This window comes from Chanos chanos, chromosome 9, assembly GCF_902362185.1.
Source record: "Chanos chanos chromosome 9, fChaCha1.1, whole genome shotgun sequence".
NCBI classification, from domain to species: Eukaryota; Metazoa; Chordata; class Actinopteri; order Gonorynchiformes; family Chanidae; genus Chanos; species Chanos chanos.
Window position 1 is genome coordinate 42,665,764 of NC_044503.1, and position 25,165 is coordinate 42,690,928.

The 25,165-nt window shown below is 41.7% G+C and overlaps 1 protein-coding gene across 1 annotated transcript; it reads right to left on the bottom strand.

The window, feature by feature from the left end:
• Positions 1–2,690: 2,690 nt before the first annotated feature.
• Positions 2,691–24,996, bottom strand: LOC115821828 (carcinoembryonic antigen-related cell adhesion molecule 1-like). Its single transcript, XM_030785614.1, has 6 exons — positions 24,886–24,996; positions 6,071–6,338; positions 5,618–5,885; positions 3,415–3,518; positions 2,913–2,965; positions 2,691–2,771 (listed from the first exon to the last, which is right to left on the bottom strand). Exons 1-6 carry the CDS (start codon positions 24,994–24,996, stop codon positions 2,691–2,693), a joined length of 885 nt encoding a protein of 294 aa, XP_030641474.1.
• Positions 24,997–25,165: the final 169 nt, after the last annotated feature.

The window sequence follows — 25,165 nt, forward strand, 5'->3', positions numbered from 1 at the left end:
GCAGAGGAATAGGCTGTATGTGGATGAAGATGGTTTATTGTGCAGGAAGTCATTAGCATGAGCGCAGCTAGTGTTGCCCAAGAAGTGTCTCCAGCTGGTGTACAAGGAACTGCACGAGGCAATGGGGCACCAGGGGGTTGAACGCACACTGGGCCTCATTCGTGATCGATTCTACTTGCCCCACATGCAGAGGGACGCTGACAATTATGTGACCAAGGTGTGTTGCTGTTTGAAGCGGAAGCATCCAAACAAGCTGACAAGAGCACCATTGGTGAACATTGTGACTACTTACCCCTTTGAGCTGGTGTCAGTAGACTTCCTCCATCTGGAAAGCTGTAAGGGGGAATACGAATACATCCTAGTGGTCATGGACCACTTTACCCGGTTTGCCCAGGTCTATGCATGCACTAACATATCAGCAAGGACAGAGGCTGAGAAGATCTTTGGAGATTTTGTTCTCAGGTATGGATTCCCCACAAAGTTACATCATGACCAGGGCAGGGAGTTTGAGAATAGGTTGTTCGCCCAGCTTGAAGAGTACTGTGGCATTCAAGGCTCTCGTACCACACCCTACCACCCGGCAGGTAATGGTCAGGTGGAGCGTTTTAATAGAACGCTCCTGTCCGTGCTGAGATGCCTGACTGAAGAGGCCAAGTCGGACTGGAAGAGCTCCCTAGCAAAGGTGGTCCACACGTATAATTGTATGCATAGTGAAGCTACTGGGTTTGCCCCATTCTATCTCTTATATGGAAGAAACCCTAGGCTCCCCATTGACGTCATGTTTGGCCTGAAGCCAACTGAACAGAGTGCTTCCCATAGTGAATATGCACTCAAATGGAGAAAACGCATGAACGAGGCCTACAAGTTGGCATCCAGGACAGCTCAGGAGGAGCGAAGAAAAGCAAAACGTGCCTATGACAGAAAGATTTATGGGGCAGAGCTACAGCCAGAATTCCAGCCAAGAACAGCTGAGAGGGAACCAGAGCCAGATCTAAGCGTAGATGAAGAACAGTGTCAGGTGCCGTATGATGAAAACAGGAGAGAGCCAAAACAGGAACTGGAGAACAGAGATTGTGAGGAACCAGAACCGGAACTGGGGACCAGAAGGATGCAGAGACTGAGCGGAACATGTCAGCTGATGCAGCAGACGAAGGTGACCCTGAGACACCATTCCCTCCAGTGGGAAAGTATCCTTTAAGACAAAGGCACCCACCTAGCACACTAACATATAACACAATAGGCCAGTCTTCCCTTACATACAGACACAAGTAATGGTGTAATTAGAATGTTACTGTTACGGTGGAAAAAAAAAATCATAGTTGTGTTAGTTCATTGCAATACGACAAGAGACAACAGGACAGAGGTTCATGGGTTCATACTTTTATTTTTAATTTAATGAGCAAAGTACCAGGCAACAGACATTCTCACATATAACAGGTACTGACGTGGGGAAGATACACAATAGTACACAATGTGGGTCTGTTAAAGGGGCTATGGAGTAGGTTTAAGGTCATAACCTTTCAGTACATGATACGTGGCCCGTATAAGAGACGGAGTAACTCTTCAGATATCACCTGGCCAGTGATGTCTGTCCTTGACACGTGACATGAAGAGGGAGATACATGTCATGTAAAGACTGCTGTTAAGCAGAAAGTATCAGGCACAAAGACTGACTCCCGTACTTACCACCAAGCTCACCAGTTGAAGACATGAATACTGGGAGATGCTGAATGTCGGGTCGACATTTATTTTGGAGGGGAGAGTGTGGGGCTCATAGGAATAAACACATTAAAAGGGACACCCCCCTCTTTATTATTTGTTTGTTATTTGTGTGTTTGTGAACGTAAGTTTATTGCATAAGATTTTGATGTAACTTTTGTTCTTTTTGATACATGTATTTGAGCAAGGCTCAGACAGGCACCTGTGACATCTCTAGGAAGACGGGGGCGCTCTAGACTGGTCATGTTGAAAAAAGACGCACGAGAGTAGAGAGCGTGAGTGAGAGAGAGAGCGAGAGAGAGAGAGCGAGAGAGCGAGTTTAGCTTGAGAAAAGTGTGTTGCTGTGAACTTCACGTACGCCTGGCGAGTCCTTTGTTGAGGTGTGCAACACATGCACTTGTCTCTGTAACCTTTCTCACCCTCACACTGACAGAATGTTGTACCTGCAGATACTGATAGAAGTCCTGTGTTTCTAATAAGTATTTTTCTGCAAGCATTTCCAAACTGAGCCCTGTTCCTTCTTTCATTATATTGCATAGAGCTGTTATTCCTTTAGCTGTGGTTTATGTCTGAGTATAGAAATCCAGTTAATCCAGTAAAATCCAGTTTTAGTGAAAAATGGTCAATAACACTAATAAAGATTAGAATGAGGACAAAAACAACACAATGTTTCTGTCTGTCATGCATAACAAGAGTTTTAAGAGCATTTGAGTGGTACATAGCCATGTAATGAGTTTAAGTGTTCATAGCTTTGAAAAGAGTGTTAACAGTGAAAAACCGTTAGCAGCCAAAGCTCAATTACATAATAATTAAAGTAATACACATTTAACACAATGTTTCTGTTTGTTATGCATGACAAGAGTTTTAAGAGAGTTTGAGTGGTACATAGTTGCATGAGGAGTGTTAACAAGTGAGGTGTGAAAAACCGTTAGCTGTCAGGGCTGTGGTGTAAGCCAAGATTAGCAACACTGCTAGCGTTTTTCACACTTAGTAACGTCACAGGCGTATGGAGAAGAGTCCAGCACTGAGAAAACATCCACACAACAGCAGGTCTGTGGTCAGAAACAGTTTATGATGAAAAAGACACAAACAGAGACTGATATGAGATGATCAGAGACACTAACTTACACTAACTTTTCTGTACAAAAGTCACACACATCATAATTTCAAACACATCAGACAACACAACATACACAAGCCACAATGTCACACGCATCAGAAAACACAACACAAGTCATATCACAATCTACAACACATGTGTCACAACACATATCACAATGTCACACATGTCTGAGAACACGTCCTCTCCTAACACCTAACACCCTATGTTAATTCTTGTCATAAAATTTGACGCATCCCCTGTGAAGACAGGTCACCTGTTTCATATTTCACACTGTCCACAGAACTACTAACTCACAACCCAGGAACACTACAGGTAAAAACTCTTCACACCTCCAATGCTTTCATCCAGTCAGAGCCAGCAGTCAGTTCTTCACCTGTGTATAAATGACTTCTGATACTTCGAGGGCAGATGTGACACCTAAGAAATATTAAAATATAAATCAGCTGAAAAGTTCATTAATGTATAATAATAAATTCCCATGACAACAAGTTCCATGACAACCCTGAGTTTGATCAGAACTGTGAGAAACTGAGGTGTCCATGTAAGGGTGGAGCTAGAGTGACATCACTGACCTAAGATGAGCTGTAGAGCTCTCTGATTGGCTGCAGAGTTGAGTTTGACCTCTCCTCCCAAGATTCCAAGCTCCACCTGCTTCCTATTGGCCTCCTGGAAATGTCTGACATCAGACAGAGAGAGAGAGAGAGAGAGATTATGTATAACTCACTAACACACGTGGACGTACAAACACACACAGTGTCAAAAGGCTGGTCTGTGTCCTTTTTAAGGTTTGTCAATGATTAATTTACTATGTCACAAAAAGCAAAAGAGGTCAATTCTTGATTTTAAAAAGAACATGCTGGTAAAGTTAGACCATGATAACACATTGTCCATCTCATAACAGCTCCATGAATGTGATGTTTACAGCTGTTCTAACATCTGTGAAGTCCTCACAAAGACTCTTACTGTCTCATACTGTCCAGCACTGACCCACTGACTCTGGACTCACTGATGTTTCCATACAGAATAAACAGGTTAGTGAAACTCTGGACTCACTGAGGTTTCCATACAGAATAAACAGGTTAGTGAAACTCTGGACTCACTGAGGTTTCCATACAGAATAAACAGGTTAGTGAAACTCTGGACTCACAGAGGTTTCCATACAGAATAAACAGGTTAGTGAAACTCTGGACTCACTGAGGTTTCCATACAGAATAAACAGGTTAGTGAAACTCTGGACTCACAGAGGTTTCATACAGAATAAACAGGTTAGTGAAACTCTGGACTCACTGAAGTTTCCATACAGAATAAACAGGTTAGTGAAACTCTGGACTCACTGATGTTTCATACAGAATAAACAGGTTAGTGAAACTCTGGACTCACTGATGTTTCCATACAGAATAAACAGGTTAGTGAATCTCTGGACTCACAGAGGTTTCCATACAGAATAAACAGGTTAGTGAAACTCTGGACTCACTGATGTTTCCATACAGAATAAACAGGTTAGTGAATCTCTGGACTCACAGAGGTTTCCATACAGAATAAACAGGTTAGTGAAACTCTGGACTCACTGAGGTTTTCCATACAGAATAAACAGGTTAATGAAACTCTGGACTCACTGATTTTTCATACAGAATAAACAGGTTAGTGAAACTCTGGACTCACTGAGGTTTCCATACAGAATAAACAGGTTGTGATACAACAAGTAATTCAATCATTTTCATGTTCGTATGTAAACATTTAAAGAGTAGTTAATGTGACCGTAATCATCCATAATGCTAGCGGAGCAGAGTCGTATTGTTTTGAAGAAACAGCTGATCAGTGTAAAAACACGATTACTTTACTTATATTTAATTGGTTTTATTTTTATGATTAATGTACGTTTTGTGTATTAATTCCTGTTCTGTATAGATGGCTACCTGAATATTTGAATCTGTAAATAGTATTTTTAAGATTAATAGTTTTTGTAACAGCTAATGTGAGGTAGAGTAGACGCTTCCAGTGGCGTGTCTCTGTTTCCATGGTAACGGGCCTGCTGACAGTTTGTCGGTTGGGCAGACAGGTACACACTAGCCCTACCTGTGAAACCTTCGGTTTGTTTTTAATGTTGCGTTGTTTTGTGTATGATTAAAATGTCAAGTATCTTTGTTTATATTGTTTTGAAATAGTAGATTAATATGGAAAGGTGTCCTTGTAATGTATTAGTATATTTTAACCAATATGTTTAACTAATCAGTTAAGACTGTGTGTCACTGTGTGTGATTTTAGTAATTTCTTTTTTTAAGCGTTAAAGACTGTATGATATGCAATATATACATATAATAATATATCTCTACATGCATATATATGTGCAAGAATAGGATGATTTTCTATGTTTTAATGTTAAGTAAGGAGACAGAGAACATCTGAGAGAGATAGTCATGTCTTCTCTCTCCCCTCACTGTTTCCTGTTTAAACAGGTATTAATATCTCCAATAGTCCTTTTACAGTCTTCTTTAAAAAACAGAATCATACAAAAACATTCATAATGATTTCATACAAAATAGAAGATCACTCACCCCATTATATTTTTCACAAAGCAGAACACCAACCCTACAGCTACTGTCACTGATACAGTAATTCCCCCAACGATGATTATACTGACACCTTCTCCACGGAGAGACTCTCTCACTGTAGACAAACAGGAGGTTTATTGCTTTATTACTGAACTCTGTCTACACAGAAATCTCTATATAACAATGCTAAAGTACATTAACAGAGCTGTGTCTGTAAACTCACAGTGAAACTTTACCTTTAACTGTTAAATGATGGTGAACTGTTGTTTTGAGTGAGGTGACATTGTTCCAGGCTGTGCAGGTGTAATTCCTACTGTGTGTGGAGTCAATCTTCTCTATGGAATATGAGGCTGTAGTTTCTCCTGTTTCTCTTCCATTCAACATCCAGATGAAGGAGGCAGGAGGTGTGGATTCAGCAGAGCACGTCAGAGTCACCTTTGACCCCACCTCCACCTCATTCTGTCCACTGATGGAAACATTCTCTGGTCCATCTGAAACACAGAGGCATCATGGGATGGTGTTAATCTGTTAATATCTCTACTATCTCTGATATTCTATTTATTTTCTATTATTTCTATTATTCTATTTATTTCTACTGTCTCTGTTATTCTGTTCATTTCTATAGTGCCTGTGTTAGTGAATTATCATCAGTAAAGTGAATGTGTGTCACACTCACAGCTGACAGTCACTGTGTAGGTTGCAGTGTCAGAGCTGACAGGGTTACTGAGTCTACACTGGTATTCTCCACTGTCTGATCTCCTCACTGGACTGATGGACACTGATCTCAGATCAGCAGAGAAGATGATGCTGTTGCTAGGAGACAGAGGTTGACCATCCTTCATCCATTCTGTGGTAATGATGGACCCAATTCCCTCACAGGTTAAATCAGCAGAACTTTGATCTTCTATTAGGGGTTCTGCTGGACCAGTGAGGGAAACTCCAGATATTCTCACTGTAGGAGAGAGAGGAGGTGAATTTATTTTGTAACCAGGCATAAATAAATATCACTGGAAATCTGTGCTCTATAGAGTAACATGGTTTTTGTCTAGTGTGCAGAGAATCATTGTCAGTGTATAGTGTTTTCTTTAGCTCTGATCAGCATAATAGATGATTTATGTAAGTGTAATAGATGAGTTCTATAAGTGTCTTCTTTCTCAGTGTGTGATTCTGGGTTTAAAGTAGATACTGAAGCTGACATCTACTGCCACATCCTCTCATGTAATGTTTATGTTTTTTAGGTAATGTTTGTCTTTAAATTCTTAAATTATTTTTATTTCTACCATGTATTGATCAGTCATTTGTCTTAAAGGAAACAAAAATTGACATTTTAGAACAGGTGTCTGGGTTTCTAATGTCCACTACACAAGGTATACACATTCATTTTCCACTTTATTAGAAACACCTACATTTGACCCACATTCACTGGCCACTCTATGGAGTATATCTACCTTATACCTACCACCCTAACCTCCCTCATACCTACCACCCTAACCAACCTCCCTCATACCTACTTACCTAACCTCCCTCATACCTACTCACCTAACCTCCCTCATACCTACCACCCTAACCTCCCTCATACCTACCACCCTAACCTCCCTCATACCTACCACCCTAACCTCCCTCATACTTACCATCCTAACCTCTCTCATACCTACCACCCTAACCTCTCTCATACCTACTTACCTAACCTCCCTCATACCTACCACCCTAACCCCCCTCATACCTACCACCCTAACCTCCCTCATACCTACTTACCTAACCTCCCTCATACCTACCACCCTAACCTCCCTCATACTTACCAAACTAACCTCCCTCATACTTACCACCCTAACCTCTCTCATACCTACCACCCTAACCTCCCTCATACCTACCACCCTAACCACCCTCATACCTACCACCCTAACCTCCCTCATACCTACCACCCTAACCTCCCTCATACCTACTCACCTAACACTGCGTGAAAAGAGGTGTATTCGGCCTGGAATACTCCTGTATATTCCTGGATACTCCACAGATTATCGGCTGTATCCGGCAGTTTGCAGCTCTGTTACGCGGCATGGAATACTCCTGAATATGTACCGTGTTTTGGGGTCTGCCTAGAGCCCTTAGTTGCCATGGTGAATAATCCCTTGGGGGTGCTTGGAAGGGAACATTTGCACTTCACACCTTGGGCCACCAGGTATCCTGCAATTGGTCAAAAGTCTTTCTTTGGATTGGTGGAGCAATGTCTTGCCCCTCCTCTAAAACCCTTCCCCATTGGTCCATTGTGGGTCCCCAGACATGAATTCATATGGTTTATATAATAATAATAATAATTATTATTTTTAATATTATTATTATTATTGGTGGTGGTGGTGTTTTATGTTCATAGGTAGATTGTATAGATAGTATGGCAAACAAAAATGAATTACACAAATTTTATTACAAATAAAGCAAATACAGTATAATATAAGGTATATAAATTGACAATTTTATATATATATATATATATATATATATATATAATCAATGTACAATATATAACAGAATAGAATACATTAGAACAGAATATACTGTAATATCATAGTATATAATACAAATGCTTTTGGGAGCATAAATGAAACTCTAAATGTTGAGCATTCCCAAGAACAACCCAGCTTCCGTGGTCTCTATTCTGTAGCACCCCACACAGTGCAGACAACTCTGTGCTAGGCGGGAGGATCCACGCTGGCCTTCCATCCAAGATGGCGTCCTCGTCAGAAATTATGTCTACTGATGCGGTCCTCCATATGGCAACCTCTTCCTCAGTTTAGAGAACACTAGCTCTGGCCTTGTGCTGCTGCAAAACACAGTGAAAACAGAAATTAGATCGCTGAAAACAGCAAATGGAGAAAAAGTCTAAGAACTACTAGGGAAATGATGTTTTGACTTACTCTTCTCCTCCTTTGCCTCGTTCGAGTGGCGATCCTGTCCCCCTCTTTGTTCTCTGGATTCACCCGGTAACTCTTTCGGATAGTCTCAATCGGTCTTTCAGGATGCTAGAGAGAAAAAAAAAACGGAGAAGAAAGGAAGATTGATTAAAAGTTCGTTTAGAATTCCAAGCACTGCTATGAAACAATCGCGACGATATAGTCTACCAACAAAACACGTCGTCTTACCTTGTCCGTGGATCATATCTGTGCGTGTTGTTTTCAGCATTATGCATTATCCGCACAGATTCCTGTAGAAGCAAAATTAATACAAGAGTTAAATTCAACCACATTAAGGGATAAAGCAGATAAAGAAATGTGAACATATCAGAATGCGCGGCAGTCAAAGACGAAAGCCGGAAGCCTACAGAAATAAACTTACCGAAACAGAGTTATTCCCCGCACGTCTTCTTTTCTCGGGCAGACTCCTCTTGCGCCTCTTTGATGGGACTCCATCCTGTCCAACCGCCGAATAACATTCTCCATGAACGTTCAGACATCTTCTTAAAAATGCATTTAACGGGGACACCAGTTGTTTGTTTTCGTTCAGACTCGGCGTTGGAAAAATTGGATATTCCCGGCGCACGAGTAGCCTCTCCACTCCGCTGTCCGTTCGAAAACTTAAGTGTTCTTTTGCAAGCCATCTTCAAAATGCACACTATCGACAGAATACGGAGTACAACTTCTGTAATCCTTCAGTGACTCGCTTCTCCTTACCTTACTACAGGTAACCCCTTCCCCAAAGCAAATTTCGCGCTGCAGTTGCACACAATGCTATTGGTTACTGTCACCCTACACCATGCACGCACAGAAAACTGATTGGACAGGACTCAACCTTAGATTCTAAGTGGGTGGTTTGAAAACGGGGCGCGTCCTCGTACTGAGGAGAAACATTCCGAACAAACAAGCGAGAATCAACAACAAAAACTCCTATGCCCTGTAAACTTTTTTTTTTTAAGTCCTGTATCCTTTGTCCCGCATCCCTCATACTGAGATAATGTCCCGCATCTTCGCTGGTCGTTTGGTTTTTAACTGTCAGAAATAAAAAATATATGGATCCATTATTTTACCCGCCCGCACATGAGCATAGTTTCTAATCTATTTAATAGTGCTATGTCAAAAGCAGTAAAAATGCAACATAGGCGAGTTTTTTTAAAAGCCTTGCTTTCACCAAATGGCTGAGAGGAGAGCGTTGAGGGCGGTCATCAAGAGTCTGTGGCGGCCGTCAATCAAACTGTGCAGCTGTGGGGCCGACGAATTTCTTTGCTACGTCACAAAAACCAAACTTAGTAAAACTTTACAGATATGATGATAAACGCTGTCAGCCGACATCATGGTCAAAAAGAAAGGAAAAAGTTCTTTTATCCCTTCTGACCATGCTTCTCATCCAATAGAGATTTTGGCTTGATATAAAGATTTGCATTGAAATTGTTTTATTTTATGTAATATTTTATTTTGAGCCTTATTTATTCTTATAGTTGGATTTGGTCAGGGGTTTAACTTGAAAGACTTGAGCTGTATGATGCCTGCTGCTTTGCTTAAGTACAGTTGCCTTTGATGGGCCTGTAATGGCCAATGCATGTTGGATGTCTATCAATACAAGTGTATACAAGTGTTTCTTATTCAGTTAGACTGACATTATATCTAAGTTTTACATCATCTCTCAGCATTAGTAACAATGTCCCACATTGTCCCACACAAACTTACTACTTGTCCCCCATTTGGTCTGTTTGCATCTGGTCACCCTGTACCTTTGACCCCAAGTAAAGGACAGTTGCATAACCATCAAATATGTAATTAATGAACCTCTCATTTAGACTTTTTTTAAATTATGTTTTCAGTGTGTTTTTGTATGCTCCATTTGAAGTGTCCATTGTAATTTAGCTGCACGACAGAGCAATGACATTAAAGGCTACATGGGCCTACCACTGCTGTATTATACACCATGCAACACCTAACAAGTTTGTGTGGTTATCAAAATATCGGCTAAATATTACATATAGGCTAACTGATAGAAAGTTACAGTGAGGAAGGGTTCTATACCCAGTCCCTCCTAGACCACTGACTGTTATTAGCATTTGAAAGGCCAAGCCATCAGCTAACGACTGTGGTCACGCGGATGCCTGAAAACTGCCGTCTAACAGCTGTATTCAGACATTTGCGGGAGTTTTCAGGTCCGCATGACAAAGTTCTGCGGGCATCCGAATACCTCTGGAAAACAGCAGGTTTAGCGGAAGTTTACTTTGTCCGGATATTTCTGAATACACCACTTTTCACGCAGTGTAACCTCCCTCATACCTACCACCCTAACCTCCCTCATACCTACCACCCTAACCTCCCTCATACTTACCATCCTAACCTCTCTCATACCTACCACCCTAACCTCTCTCATACCTACTTACCTAACCTCCCTCATACCTACCACCCTAACCCCCCTCATACCTACCACCCTAACCTCCCTCATACCTACAACCCTAACCTCCCTCATACCTACCACCCTAACCTCCCTCATACTTACCACCCTAACCACCCTCATACCTACCACCCTAACCTCCCTCATACCTACCACCCTAACCTCCCTCATACCTACTTACCTAACCTCCCTCATACCTACCACCCTAACCTCCCTCATACTTACCACCCTAACCTCCCTCATACTTACCACCCTAACCTCTCTCATACCTACCACCCTAACCTCCCTCATACCTACCACCCTAACCTCCCTCATACCTAGCACCCTAACCTCCCTCATACCTACCACCCTAACCTCCCTCATACTTACCACCCTAACCACCCTCATACCTACCACCCTAACCTACCTCATACCTACCACCCTAACCTCCCTCATACTTACGATCCTAACCTCTCTCATACCTACCACCCTAACCTCTCTCATACCTACTTACCTAACCTCCCTCATACCTACCACCCTAACCCCCCTCATACCTACCACCCTAACCTCCCTCATACCTACTTACCTAACCTCCCTCATATCTACCACCCTAACCTCCCTCATACTTACCACCCTAACCTCCCTCATACTTACCACCCTAACCTCCCTCATACCTACCACCCTAACCTCCCTCATACCTACCACCCTAACCACCCTCATACCTACCACCCTAACCTCCCTCATACCTACCACCCTAACCTCCCTCATACCTACCACCCTAACCTCCCTCATACTTAGCACCCTAACCTCCCTCATACCTACCACCCTAACCTCCCTCATACTTACCACCCTAACCACCCTCATACCTACCACCCTAACCTCCCTCATACCTACCACCCTAACCTCCCTCATACCTACCACCCTAACCTCCCTCATACCTACCACCCTAACCTCCCTCATACTTACCACCCTAATCTCCCTCATACTTACCACCCTAACCTCCCTCATACCTACTTACCTAACCTCCCTCATACCTACCACCCTAACCTCCCTCATACTTACCAAACTAACCTCCCTCATACTTACCACCCTAATCTCCCTCATACTTACCACCCTAACCTCCCTCATACCTACTTACCTAACCTCCCTCATACCTACCACCCTAACCTCCCTCATACTTACCAAACTAACCTCCCTCATACTTACCACCCTAACCTCTCTCATACCTACCACCCTAACCTCCCTCATACCTACCACCCTAACCACCCTCATACCTACCACCCTAACCTCCCTCATACCTACCACCCTAACCTCCCTCATACCTACTCACCTAACCTCCCTCATACCTACCACCCTAACCTCCCTCATACCTACCACCCTAACCTCCCTCATACTTACCATCCTAACCTCTCTCATACCTACCACCCTAACCTCTCTCATACCTACTTACCTAACCTCCCTCATACCTACCACCCTAACCCCCCTCATACCTACCACCCTAACCTCCCTCATACCTACAACCCTAACCTCCCTCATACCTACCACCCTAACCTCCCTCATACTTACCACCCTAACCTCCCTCATACTTACCACCCTAACCTCCCTCATACCTACCACCCTAACCTCCCTCATACCTACCACCCTAACCACCCTCATACCTACCACCCTAACCTCCCTCATACCTACCACCCTAACCTCCCTCATACCTACCACCCTAACCTCCCTCATACTTAGCACCCTAACCTCCCTCATACCTACCACCCTAACCTCCCTCACACTTACCACCCTAACCACCCTCATACCTACCACCCTAACCTCCCTCATACCTACCACCCTAACCTCCCTCATACCTACTTACCTAACCTCCCTCATACCTACCACCCTAACCTCCCTCATACTTACCACCCTAACCTCCCTCATACTTACCACCCTAACCTCTCTCATACCTACCACCCTAACCTCCCTCATACCTACCACCCTAACCTCCCTCATACCTACCACCCTAACCTCCCTCATACCTACCACCCTAACCTCCCTCATACCTACTCACCTAACCTCCCTCATACCTACCACCCTAACCGACCTCATACCTACCACCCTAACCTCCCTCATACTTACCATCCTAACCTCTCTCATACCTACCACCCTAACCTCTCTCATACCTACTTACCTAACCTCCCTCATACCTACCACCCTAACCCCCCTCATACCTACCACCCTAACCTCCCTCATACCTACTTACCTAACCTCCCTCATACTTACCACCCTAACCTCCCTCATACTTACCACCCTAACCTCCCTCATACCTACCACCCTAACCTCCCTCATACCTACCACCCTAACCACCCTCATACCTACCACCCTAACCTCCCTCATACCTACCACCCTGACCTCCCTCATACCTACCACCCTGACCTCCCTCATACCTACCACCCTAACCTCCCTCATACTTACCACCCTAATCTCCCTCATACTTACCACCCTAACCTCCCTCATACCTACTTACCTAACCTCCCTCATACCTACCACCCTAACCCCCCTCATACCTACCACCCTAACCTCCCTCATACCTACTTACCTAACCTCCCTCATACCTACCACCCTAACCTCCCTCATACTTACCACCCTAACCTCCCTCATACTTACCACCCTAACCTCTCTCATACCTACCACCCTAACCTCCCTCATACCTACCACCCTAACCTCCCTCATACTTAGCACCCTAACCTCCCTCATACCTACCACCCTAACCTCCCTCATACTTACCACCCTAACCACCCTCATACCTACCACCCTAACCTACCTCATACCTACCACCCTAACCTCCCTCATACTTACGATCCTAACCTCTCTCATACCTACCACCCTAACCTCTCTCATACCTACTTACCTAACCTCCCTCATACCTACCACCCTAACCCCCCTCATACCTACCACCCTAACCTCCCTCATACCTACTTACCTAACCTCCCTCATATCTACCACCCTAACCTCCCTCATACTTACCACCCTAACCTCCCTCATACTTACCACCCTAACCTCCCTCATACCTACCACCCTAACCTCCCTCATACCTACCACCCTAACCACCCTCATACCTACCACCCTAACCTCCCTCATACCTACCACCCTAACCTCCCTCATACCTACCACCCTAACCTCCCTCATACTTAGCACCCTAACCTCCCTCATACCTACCACCCTAACCTCCCTCATACTTACCACCCTAACCACCCTCATACCTACCACCCTAACCTCCCTCATACCTACCACCCTAACCTCCCTCATACCTACCACCCTAACCTCCCTCATACCTACCACCCTAACCTCCCTCATACTTACCACCCTAATCTCCCTCATACTTACCACCCTAACCTCCCTCATACCTACTTACCTAACCTCCCTCATACCTACCACCCTAACCTCCCCCATACTTACCACCCTAACCTCCCTCATACTTACCACCCTAACCTCCCTCATACTTAGCACCCTAACCACCCTCATACCTACCACCCTAACCTCCCTCATACCTACTCACCTAACCTCCCTCATACCTACCACCCTAACCTCCCTAATACCTACCACCCTAACCTCCCTCATACCTACCACCCTAACCTCCCTCATACTTACCACCCTAACCTCCCTCATACCTACCACCCTAACCTCCCTCATACCTACCACCCTAACCTCCCTCATACCTACTTACCTAACCTACCTCATACCTACCACCCTAACCTCCCTCATACCTACCACCCCTAACCTCCCTCATACCTACCAGCCTAACCTACCTCATACCTACCACCCTAACCTCCCTCATACCTACACTGTGTGAGTGTCTAATTACAGACCACAGCCTGTCTGTTGGCATGCACAGTTTGTCACTCGCTCTCTACCCCGTTCATCACTGGTACGAACTGGTATGAGTGTGTCACACACCCTTCATCACTGGTACGAACTGGTGTGAGTGTGTCACACACCGTTCATCACTGGTATGAACTGGTGTGAGTGTGTCACACACAGCCGTGTTACTGGGGTTTTTGTTCTTGCTGGGCTGAGAGTGAACCAGCCAACAGTGGTCCTGTAGTCAGAACCAGACCACTGATGAAGAGCTAGAGAATGGATAACACACACTGTGCATGACAACAGATGGGCCATGGTCTCTAACTGTGCACCAACGAGGTGTCTCCAGAAGGTAGGTGTTTGTAAGAACGTGGCCAGTGAGTGTTTGTGTTGTCAGACAGAGGAGTGAAAACACTGTATGAAATTACTCATTAAGAATCATTTTGTCCTGTGCAGTTTCAAACTTCTAATGAAACTGCTACAACCACTGTAAGATAGTTCACATAAAACTACCCCAAGGAGATCAAAACCTGGCCCTTAAATCCAGATTTGGTCCTGCTTTTTCATATCACAGGTAATTAACTGAACCATCTCTGTTCCTGATTCATCACCCCATCATAACCCCTTACCAGGTGAAAGGAGGTTTGCTCAGTGTGAGTTCAGTGATTCAGACTCACATAATAATAATCTTCAGAAATCTGTCTGTTACTAATTAGCCAGGCCCTGAAGGGTAATAATAAAAACAGGAAGGAGGATGTGACCAGTGTGGTGATGAAGTGATTCTTACCAATCACATCTAGTGTAATTTTGTCTGTCAGTGCTGGATCAATAAGAGTTTTGGTTATGGTCACTGTGTATTCTCCACTGTCACTCACGGTTATATTCAGTAACTCTAATGAACCAGTGTGATTTTCCAGTCTGACTCTGCCACGGTAAACTGGTTCTATAATGACACCATCAGGGTCAGATTTAATCACAGTTGATCCATTAAATGTCCATTTGACCTCTGTCAGAGGTTTATCAGCAGGTCTGATGGTGGTGTTGATCCAAACACTTCCTCCTACTGCTCCATACACAGGTCCAGGAGACAACAACACATCACCACCCAAACACACACCTGAGGAGACAACACCACATCACTACACAAACACACACCTGAGGAGACAACACCACATCACTACACACACACACACCTGAGGAGACAACACCACATCACCACACAAACACACACCTGAGGAGACAAAACCACATCACCACCCAAACACACACCTGAGGAGACAACACCACAACACACACCTGAGGAGAGAACAGAGAGTCACACTGTATAATCACGATCACTTTACATGATAACAAAAGTTTTACTGTCAAGAAGTATGGTAAGTCTGGGCCCCTCAGTTTACTAAGCTGTAAATTGTAATTGTGATGCAGTTTGTCAAACTGATAGACTGACACAGATAAACAATATCTTTTCATTTTAGGAGATTAAATCATAGTTTTGTTTTTTATATGTGTGATATCTTCTCTTCTTGACTGGCTAGCCTACTGTCTATAATGTCTATACTATCTAACACTATATCTAACACTATATTATTATTATATTTATATTCAGTGATGCCGTTAGGTCCAATCATTTGGAGCTGAATATTTTAACCCTGAAAAAGGAGGTGTTCATAGCAAAACTACAGACAGACTGTGTAACAGAGCAGATCTTGACTTGCAGTGTCTGAAGGAGGGGGGAGTAATCAAGCACAGTGAACACAGTAAAGTCAGAAGAGTAAAGTTTTGACGATGTTTCTGATCGGTCATCACAGATTCTGTACGGTCCTACAGGTTAAGTGTTGTGCTTGTTCTCTTTACTGATGTATTTTACTTAAACTGACACGACAGAGACAAAATCATCATTTTAAAACAGCAGAGGAGACACATCTTTACTGTTTATACAGCTGTGCACCTCTGACCATGTGATTCCAGATTATATATGAGAGGTGCAGTGATGGTAGGAAGAGAATCAATTCTATCAAAACCAATCATATAAAAATAACTAATCAATACTTTATTTTTAAATGTAAATGCCCTCAGACGTATTTGAATAATCTTTAAAGAGAACAGAAATATCCAGACAGTTCGTGTCATAATGAGACACACTGATGATTCTTTTTCACTGTGAAGGAGTTATGAAGTGTTCTGGTGAATGACAGAGGAATTTTTGGCTGGTATAATTAGACACAAAAAAATGAAATCGTGAAGCATTTCAGAATTTAAATAGACAAATAAATGTCTTTAGATCTCTGTTTTATTTTCTGACTTTTTTCACAGTCAGAATACACGACAGAGACATAATCTGTATATATATAAAAACTTAATTATAAAAATTAAAATACATAGAAATAATGTTATATTTCAAGTTTACATAGTCGCGCCCATGTGTGTGTGTGCGTGTGTGTCTGTCTGTGAAATTAGTTTTTATGGTGAAATTTGCGACAGTTTACAATAACTAGTTTAAAGCCGGTATCTTAAATATCAGTAAAACAATGAGTTAAACCAATGAGAGGTGCTGTGATGGTAAAAGGAGCATCAATTCTATCAAATCAATAAATAATCAATATCAGAATGGACTGGAACAGAATGAAAATACAGAGCACACAGATTTTTCTGGAATTCTCTAGAATGGTCCTCTTTTACTGATGCAGACTGCACACTATCCTAACTTCACTTCTGGTTTAAATAGATGAAGAAGAGAAAAAAGATATTTATTTCATTATTTTAATCTGTCATTAAAAAAATGCTCAGCTGTTGTTGAAAATGGAGTTTATGTCAGCATTTAATACTGTTCTTTTTAACTGCATACAGCAGAACAGGGGAGATGATTCTTCACCATGAGGGCAAAACAGCACAATTCACTTTCAAAACATTTAATATACCATCACTAACACACACATTTAATACACCATCACTATCACACACATTTAATACTCCACCACTAACACACACATTTAATACTCCACCACTATCACACACATTTAATACACCACCACTATCACACACATTTAATACACCATCACTATCACACACATTTAATACTCCACCACTAACACACACATTTAATACTCCATCACTAACACACACAGTTAATACACCATCACTAACACACACATTTAATACTCCATCACTAACAGACACACATTTAATACACCATCACTAACACACACATTTAATACTCCATCACTAACACACACATTTAATACTCCATCACTAACACACACAGTTAATACTCCATCACTAACACACACATTTAATACAGCATCAGTAACAGACACGTGACAGACAAAAGCCCAAAGTTCACCTCTAAACTACATCATTGGTTTGAAAACAGATCATTTCATTAACACAGAGATTTTATCTTACAGGGTTCACATCACCCCTCAGAAAACACAATCAGCTCCACCATCAAATTACTCTCTTCAGGTTTATCTGGAGACTGTTTGATGTGAAATACGCATCCTCTTAAAGGAGATACACACGCATATAGAAAGACATGCTCAAATGATCATAGACAAGTCTAATTCACCAAGTCACTCATATGATAAAATATAAAGTAGAGTGCAGTAAATACTGTGTGTTGATTCTTACCGTGAAGATAAAGTGAAGAGATGAAATAGCTGAACATATTCAGATCCATTGTGAGTTGGAGTAGAGGTGTGATTGTTACTGTAGTTATAACAGACTGTGTTGTGTTCTTACTCTACCTGACTCACACTGCTCTACTGACATACAGTCAGAGAACCTCCCCTACACATTTTAACTCTTACTGCTCTACTGACACACACAGTCATTAGAGAACCTCCCCTACACATTTAACCTGACACTGCTCTACTGACACACACAGTCATTAGAGAACCTCCCCTACACATTTTAACTCATACTGCTCTACTGACACACACAGTCATTAGAGAACCTCCCCTACACATTTTAACTCACACTGCTCTACTGACACACACAGTCATTAGAGAACCTCCCCTACACATTTAACCTCACACTGCTCTACTGACTCACACAGTCATTAGAGAACCTCCCCTACACATTTTAACTCACACTGCTCTACTGACACACACAGTCATTAGAGAACCTCCCCTACACATTTAACCTGACACTGCTCTACTGACACACACAGTCATTAGAGAACCTCCCCTACACATTTTAACTCATACTGCTCTACTGACACACACAGTCATTAGAGAACCTCCCCTACACATTTTAACTCACACTGCTCTACTGACTCACACAGTCATTAGAGAACCTCCCCTACACATTTAACCTCACACTGCTCTACTGACTCACACAGTCATTAGAGAACCTCCCCTACACATTTTAACTCACACTGCTCTACTGACACACACAGTCATTAGAGAACCTCCCCTACACATTTAACCTGACACTGCTCTACTGACACACACAGTCATTAGAGAACCTCCCCTACACATTTTAACTCACACTGCTCTACTGACACACACAGTCATTAGAGAACCTCCCCTACACATTTAACCTGACACTGCTCTACTGACACACACAGTCATTAGAGGACCTCCCCCACACATTTAACTCACACTGCTCTACTGACACACACAGTCATTAGAGAACCTCCCCTACACATTTTAACTCACACTGCTCTACTGACACACACAGTCATTAGAGAACCTCCCCTACACATTTAACTCACACTACTCTACTGACACACACAGTCATTAGAGAACCTCCCCCACACATTTAAACTCACAGTGTTCTACTGACACACACAGTCATTAGAGGACCTCCCCTACACATTTTAATGCCTAATATCAGGGTTTTAGTCTGTTACAGGCTGACATTTCTATAATGCTGATGTTTGTGTTTCAGATGAAAATCACATCTTCACACCTGTAACTGACAGTAAACTATATATTTACATATTTCAAGTATTTTAAGACACTTTGCAACAGTTTAAGACACTAATATAGATAATCAGGTCAGATCATTATTCAGGTCTGGATTTTACTGCCCCTGTGTGGCTGAGTGAACTGTCATTTCACCAAAGAGAGAGTTTGTCTTTCAGAGTAGTAACAGTGAATGGTACAAACACATGCAAATTCTGTTAAACTTATCTTTTCCAGATTAACTGATGCAAAGGCATTAACATCAAGCGGAAGAAACAACAGGCCATGACGTTTGGAATATTTCCACTAATTCTTTTAAAATGACAGAGACCATCTGCTTTCAGAGACTTTCACATGAATGTACTCGTCCTCTGTACCCAGTGGGTCTCCTACGGGAGCATTTGTGTGACCAAAGATCGTTCAACTTTGTCATGTCAGATTTAAGAAACAATCAAACATACTTCAAAAAATTATTGCAAATTTACCGCATAAACAGGATGAACCTTATCCATTCGTAAATGAACGTGCGTTCACAAGAATTGTGAATAAACTTTATTGACACTTCCATATATGACCCTATTTTACATTTTAATAAAACGATGTCCTAGACATGTGTATTGGTGCGTTTTCTCCGTTTATTCCGTAACAGCACAGAAACACACATTACACCAACAGTTTTTCTGTGTCTGTTCTCTCCCTCCTCCCAGGCCTCTTCTTCTACACGTCACTGTCCCAGCCTAGACCGCGCTTCATCCTTTTACCTCTATTGCCACCTAGTGCTCAACACATGCAACAGCATGAATAATAACACAAAAAAACCTCTACAAAATCCTGGAGGGGACACAAAAAGTGCGAGAATGGGGGGTGTGCCTCATAAAGAATATGTTTGTAGACCATTTATGAACGTATTAAGCTTGGTGAATTAAAGAACGTGTTGAACTTGTTGTAGAACTTGTCAGGGAATTTCTTATTTTCATTCTTTTTCTTTCATCAGGGTCTTATTTTGTCTGATGCATTCTTTTAAACTATCATTTCTCTTGAATTACTTTTCTCTACTATACAATTCCCTTTTCTTGCTGGAAAACACGCAACCACAAACCACGGAAATGCAGACACAACAGTAAACAAACACAAAGCGTGAAGGGACACACTAGCAACTAGTTTAATGACCTTAAATATTTAAGGTTTCTGTCACTCTTTTTTTTAAACTCAGTTTTGTCATGCACTCAGAGAAATCCAGATAAACATATAAACCGACCCAATTCTAAAGACTTTGCTAATATTAATATATCCCTACCGTACATTTGGTTTCATTACTGGGCCAACCAAATCCAGATGAGAAAAGCTGCATTGCATTTATGTTTATTCATACAAGCCAAAAGTAGCATCTTCAAAAGAACAAATTCTATGGGTTTTGTCAGTGTTCTGTTGTTCTGCAGTTAAAAAGTAACAGGGGTGTCCAAACCTGATTAAGATTTTAATATACAGTACAGTCAAACTGCGATTCTTATCTCATTTGCCCCACTCATTACCTTATTCCCCTAAAGAATTGCTGGGTGATATCACACGACATGACTTGACAGACTCCAGTCCTTATGGTATATTTACAATGAGGCCTATACTTGCCATCCAACTCAGAATGTACAGAGACAAACACAACAGCATCCAAAGTACACACAAATAATGCTGACTCAGCGGATGCCTGTATACAGTATGCAAGCATATAAAGATGAAGCAGAGATTAGGTTCGTCTAAGTCCTCTGTCCGCCTTTATAAGTGACAGCGCTGTTACCTCAGAGTTTTATAATGAAACGTTCAGTTCAGGCTTCCGGGAAATCATGCCACTTCACTGAAGCTTATGTAAAGAACGAGCAATCACGCCATGGAGCTGTTACCATATTTGGTCAGTACTGTCCAAATGAAACTGAAAGTGAGAGAGCGTTTCCTTATTTCAGTTCCGGGCGGCATAACTAAGAGTCAGTTTGCCTGGAAGGTGGGCAACAGAGAAAGAAGTGCTGCTTGCACTTCCGACATTTAATCTTTTTCAACGAACTAGCCGCAGTCTTATGCAGGGTGTGGCTAATGTTACCATGTTTGACGAGTGTTGTCAAAAGGACTCTAACGGGATGAGATGTCTGGGTTTCCTTATTTGATTCCTCACCTGCTTTTTCCTGAAAAGAGGACAAGTAAAAAGTGAGTAAAAATGTCATTATTTTGATTGAAGCACCGTGACTAAAACAGACAGCACTTTATCATTGCTTTAATGTATTTCCTCTTTATATCCTGATTTCCCGTTTCGTATCGGAAAACATAAAAATGTTTACCTCTGAGGGAAAGAAAACAAATAGATTTTTTAAAAAAAGTATATATTTTTGATCATAAAATTAAAGAAATTTATAACGGATTTGAATTTTTTTTTTTAACTAGAAACCATGAGAACGTCTTAACAGCTTGACCTGCTGGTCACCGCTATGATGTTTATATGTTCCTCTTAAACCTGTTAAACACTATCGAACCACAAATGACTCACGTCAAAGCTTCACAGGTTTAAGTATATTGACATATTACTGCTTTAAGTACGCCTAACTGACCATAGTTTGGCAAGAGTACAATATTGATCGAATACATGATTTGGTTATTGTCTTCCCTATTTGATTTTTTTTTTTTTTTATTTTAATCACAAATTATGAGCGAAGATTTTGTATGTGAGTTGGGCATGTTCATCCTATGACATGTCTGGAGATGGTAACGCGCCGTCAAGACGGCTGTAGTTCTGTGAGTTCTTCCTTAAATGGAATTTTTTTGTTAATTTATTCACACTATTTTATGCAACAACCCTATTTAACGCTATAATATATTATAACGCTACATTTTTTGAACGTCATGATCACTTACAATAGACAGACTTTGATCGACATCACATCTACGATGGGTATGCATTTTATAGCCAAAAATTATTCAGCAGAGTCAGCGGACTTCCATTTGACGCTAAAGTTAGGTTTTATCAATGTCAGAGGCGTTGCTTGTTGGCAACCTGATCAGTGATCTTAGCCTTGGCTTGATGGGTTTGTGTGAAACTTGGTTAAAGCCAGACGTTTTTCTCCCTTTAAATGAAGCTTCACCCCCTAACTCTTCCTTCTCCTATGCTGCAAGGGCAGCAAAGAAAGATGAGGGTGTAGCACTAATCTATAATACTAAATTTACTCCTAACACCCTTAGTTTACCTAATTTTGCTTCCTTTGAGTTGCTCTCCATGAGGCAATCCTGCACCACCTGGTCTTTTCTCATAGCAGTGCTGTGTCATCCCCTGGGACCCTGCAGTCCATTTCTAGATGAGTTCTCTGCAGTTATCTGGATTACTCTAACTAGAGTGGATAAAATCGTGACACTGGGGGACTTTAAGATCCACATCAATAACAGTTCTGATTCACTTAATAAAGCTTTTACAGCTTTTTACGGACAGCGTAAATTCTACCCTGCGTAGTGTACTCAATATAGTAGCACCATTAACTATAAAAAAAATATGTACGTATGTAAAGCCCTTTGAGACTCTAAATAGTGATATTGAGCTCTAAATAAACCTATTATTATTATGATTATTATTATTATTGTTGTTGTTGTTATTATTAAACGTAATAAGAGATGTTTAAAGAATGAATGCTTATATGAAAAGAGGTGTGTTTTCTTTATCAGCAAAATTGGGCTGGTCATTTTTGACAGGAAACACAACACATGCCAAATTCTAAATTTTGTTAAAAAAAAAAAAAAAGAGAATTCCTCTATATTAAACCAGGTGGTACAATTTCATCTAAAAGACATGTACAGAGATGTGTATAACTTTTGATAATTATGAGGAACAAAGTTGTCAAAGGGTCCTAATCAAAATCAGATCATTATCTATGTCCAATGAAGCTTTATCAGTTTTGACCGGAAACACAACAAATGTTGCTACGTTGTGAAATTGTAATTTTTGGACGTTTTTAAGAAGCACATTGCTTAAACTTAAGCGTACGCCTGTCACCGATGATCACTCAAATTACACTGTAACTGAGCACAATATGAGAGGTATAACATTTACTACGGTTGGGACAGCGGAAGAATTGGTTTTCACACATTACATAATTTAGTCTTCCATTCCCATGGTAACCAATGCTTTCTCTCCTTGTCTCCCTTGGGTTAGGGCTGGACTGTTTCAACACTGCCATTTTCCTTGGAAGGACGCAACACACCTAATCCCTTGCCATCGGCGGAGGTAAATTTTGTGGCTGTTGAGTCAAGTTGAATGATTTATCAGCACAAAACCTGAATCTGATCTGAAATGTACCGATCTGAACATTTGCAAAGATAGATAATGCTAATGTTGGGAATAACAGAGAGGAGGGGAAAAAAAGCAAAGATAACTAATACTAGAACCGTCAAGACTTCACCTTACCTTGATCTGCTGCAAATGGTCAATTTTACCACAATATCTAATAGACTTGATACTGATACAAAGTGTAAACTATCACCAATAATAATGCATTGGTATTGTCCTCACGGAAAGTTAGTTTCCACAGTTCGGGGTCAGAACAAAAACCCACAGAGAACACAAAACATAAATGAACAGAGCGACCATATCACCAGAATTAGCACATTTAAGACAAGGGAAGTTATCCATTTTACAAATCAATGGCTAACGGGACAAACCTTTTTTTAATTTGGGCAGTCCCGCAAAGGGAAAGTGATAGCGCCACCCTGAAGGCAGCAGTTAAAAACATCTGTGTCCCAGTCACTGTCCAGCTGCCGTGATGAAATGTGCTTTCCTTTGAACAGCTTGTTCATGAAAGGTTGTCAGATTTACAAGGCTTGAGCTGGTGATCTAAGATGCAGTATCAGCGATTGAAACCAGTTTGTTTTTACTGTTTCTAGAGAGCAAGGAAAAGAAATGCCCATTTTACAGTATGAAAGTGTTACACTCCTGAAGAGTGGAGAAATATAGTGTTTAAAGAAAGCTCACAAAACACCGTGCTGCTTCGTCAGGTTGCCAGTTGTAATGATATGGAAAAGCAACTAGCTCGCAGCAGCACATCCCCCCAATCAACAGGCAGCGCCCTCTACTGGTTACCCCAAAAAAACATATCTGAAACAATTTGAAATCTCATGGAGGGCCTTACCCATAGGTGTATTGTCCCCCCCCCCCAGGCTAACTGGGTATACCCTGAGGCTCATTGTCACCATATACCACAAAAGCAGGGCTTTAGGAAAGAATTCATCATTGGAATGAGAGTAAAAATGGTTCCTGATTGCACTGGTAATAATAAATAATAGGTAATAATAATGTCATTTGGGAGGGAACGCAAAAACGGCCCACGATCCACATGTTGAGTAGTCCTGGCCTAGAGGCTGCAAGAGCACATTGTACATATGTCCCATTGTTCCCCACTATCAACACTTTCTCTCCTTGCAGGAATCCCACCGTGTCTGCCTGGGGATAGAGCTCCTTACTGGGGTCATTCTCCTTGGACAAATGCATCACTCATGATCCCTCACCATCTGTGAAGGTAAAACATGTGACTGTCGACTCCTGTTTAATGATTAACCAGCACACAACCTCCATATGTGGCAAATGATCTGAGCATGGCTGAGCAGCTGAAAAGTGCAAATTTTGGGAACAATAAAGTGAAGAAAAAATTAAAAGGTTA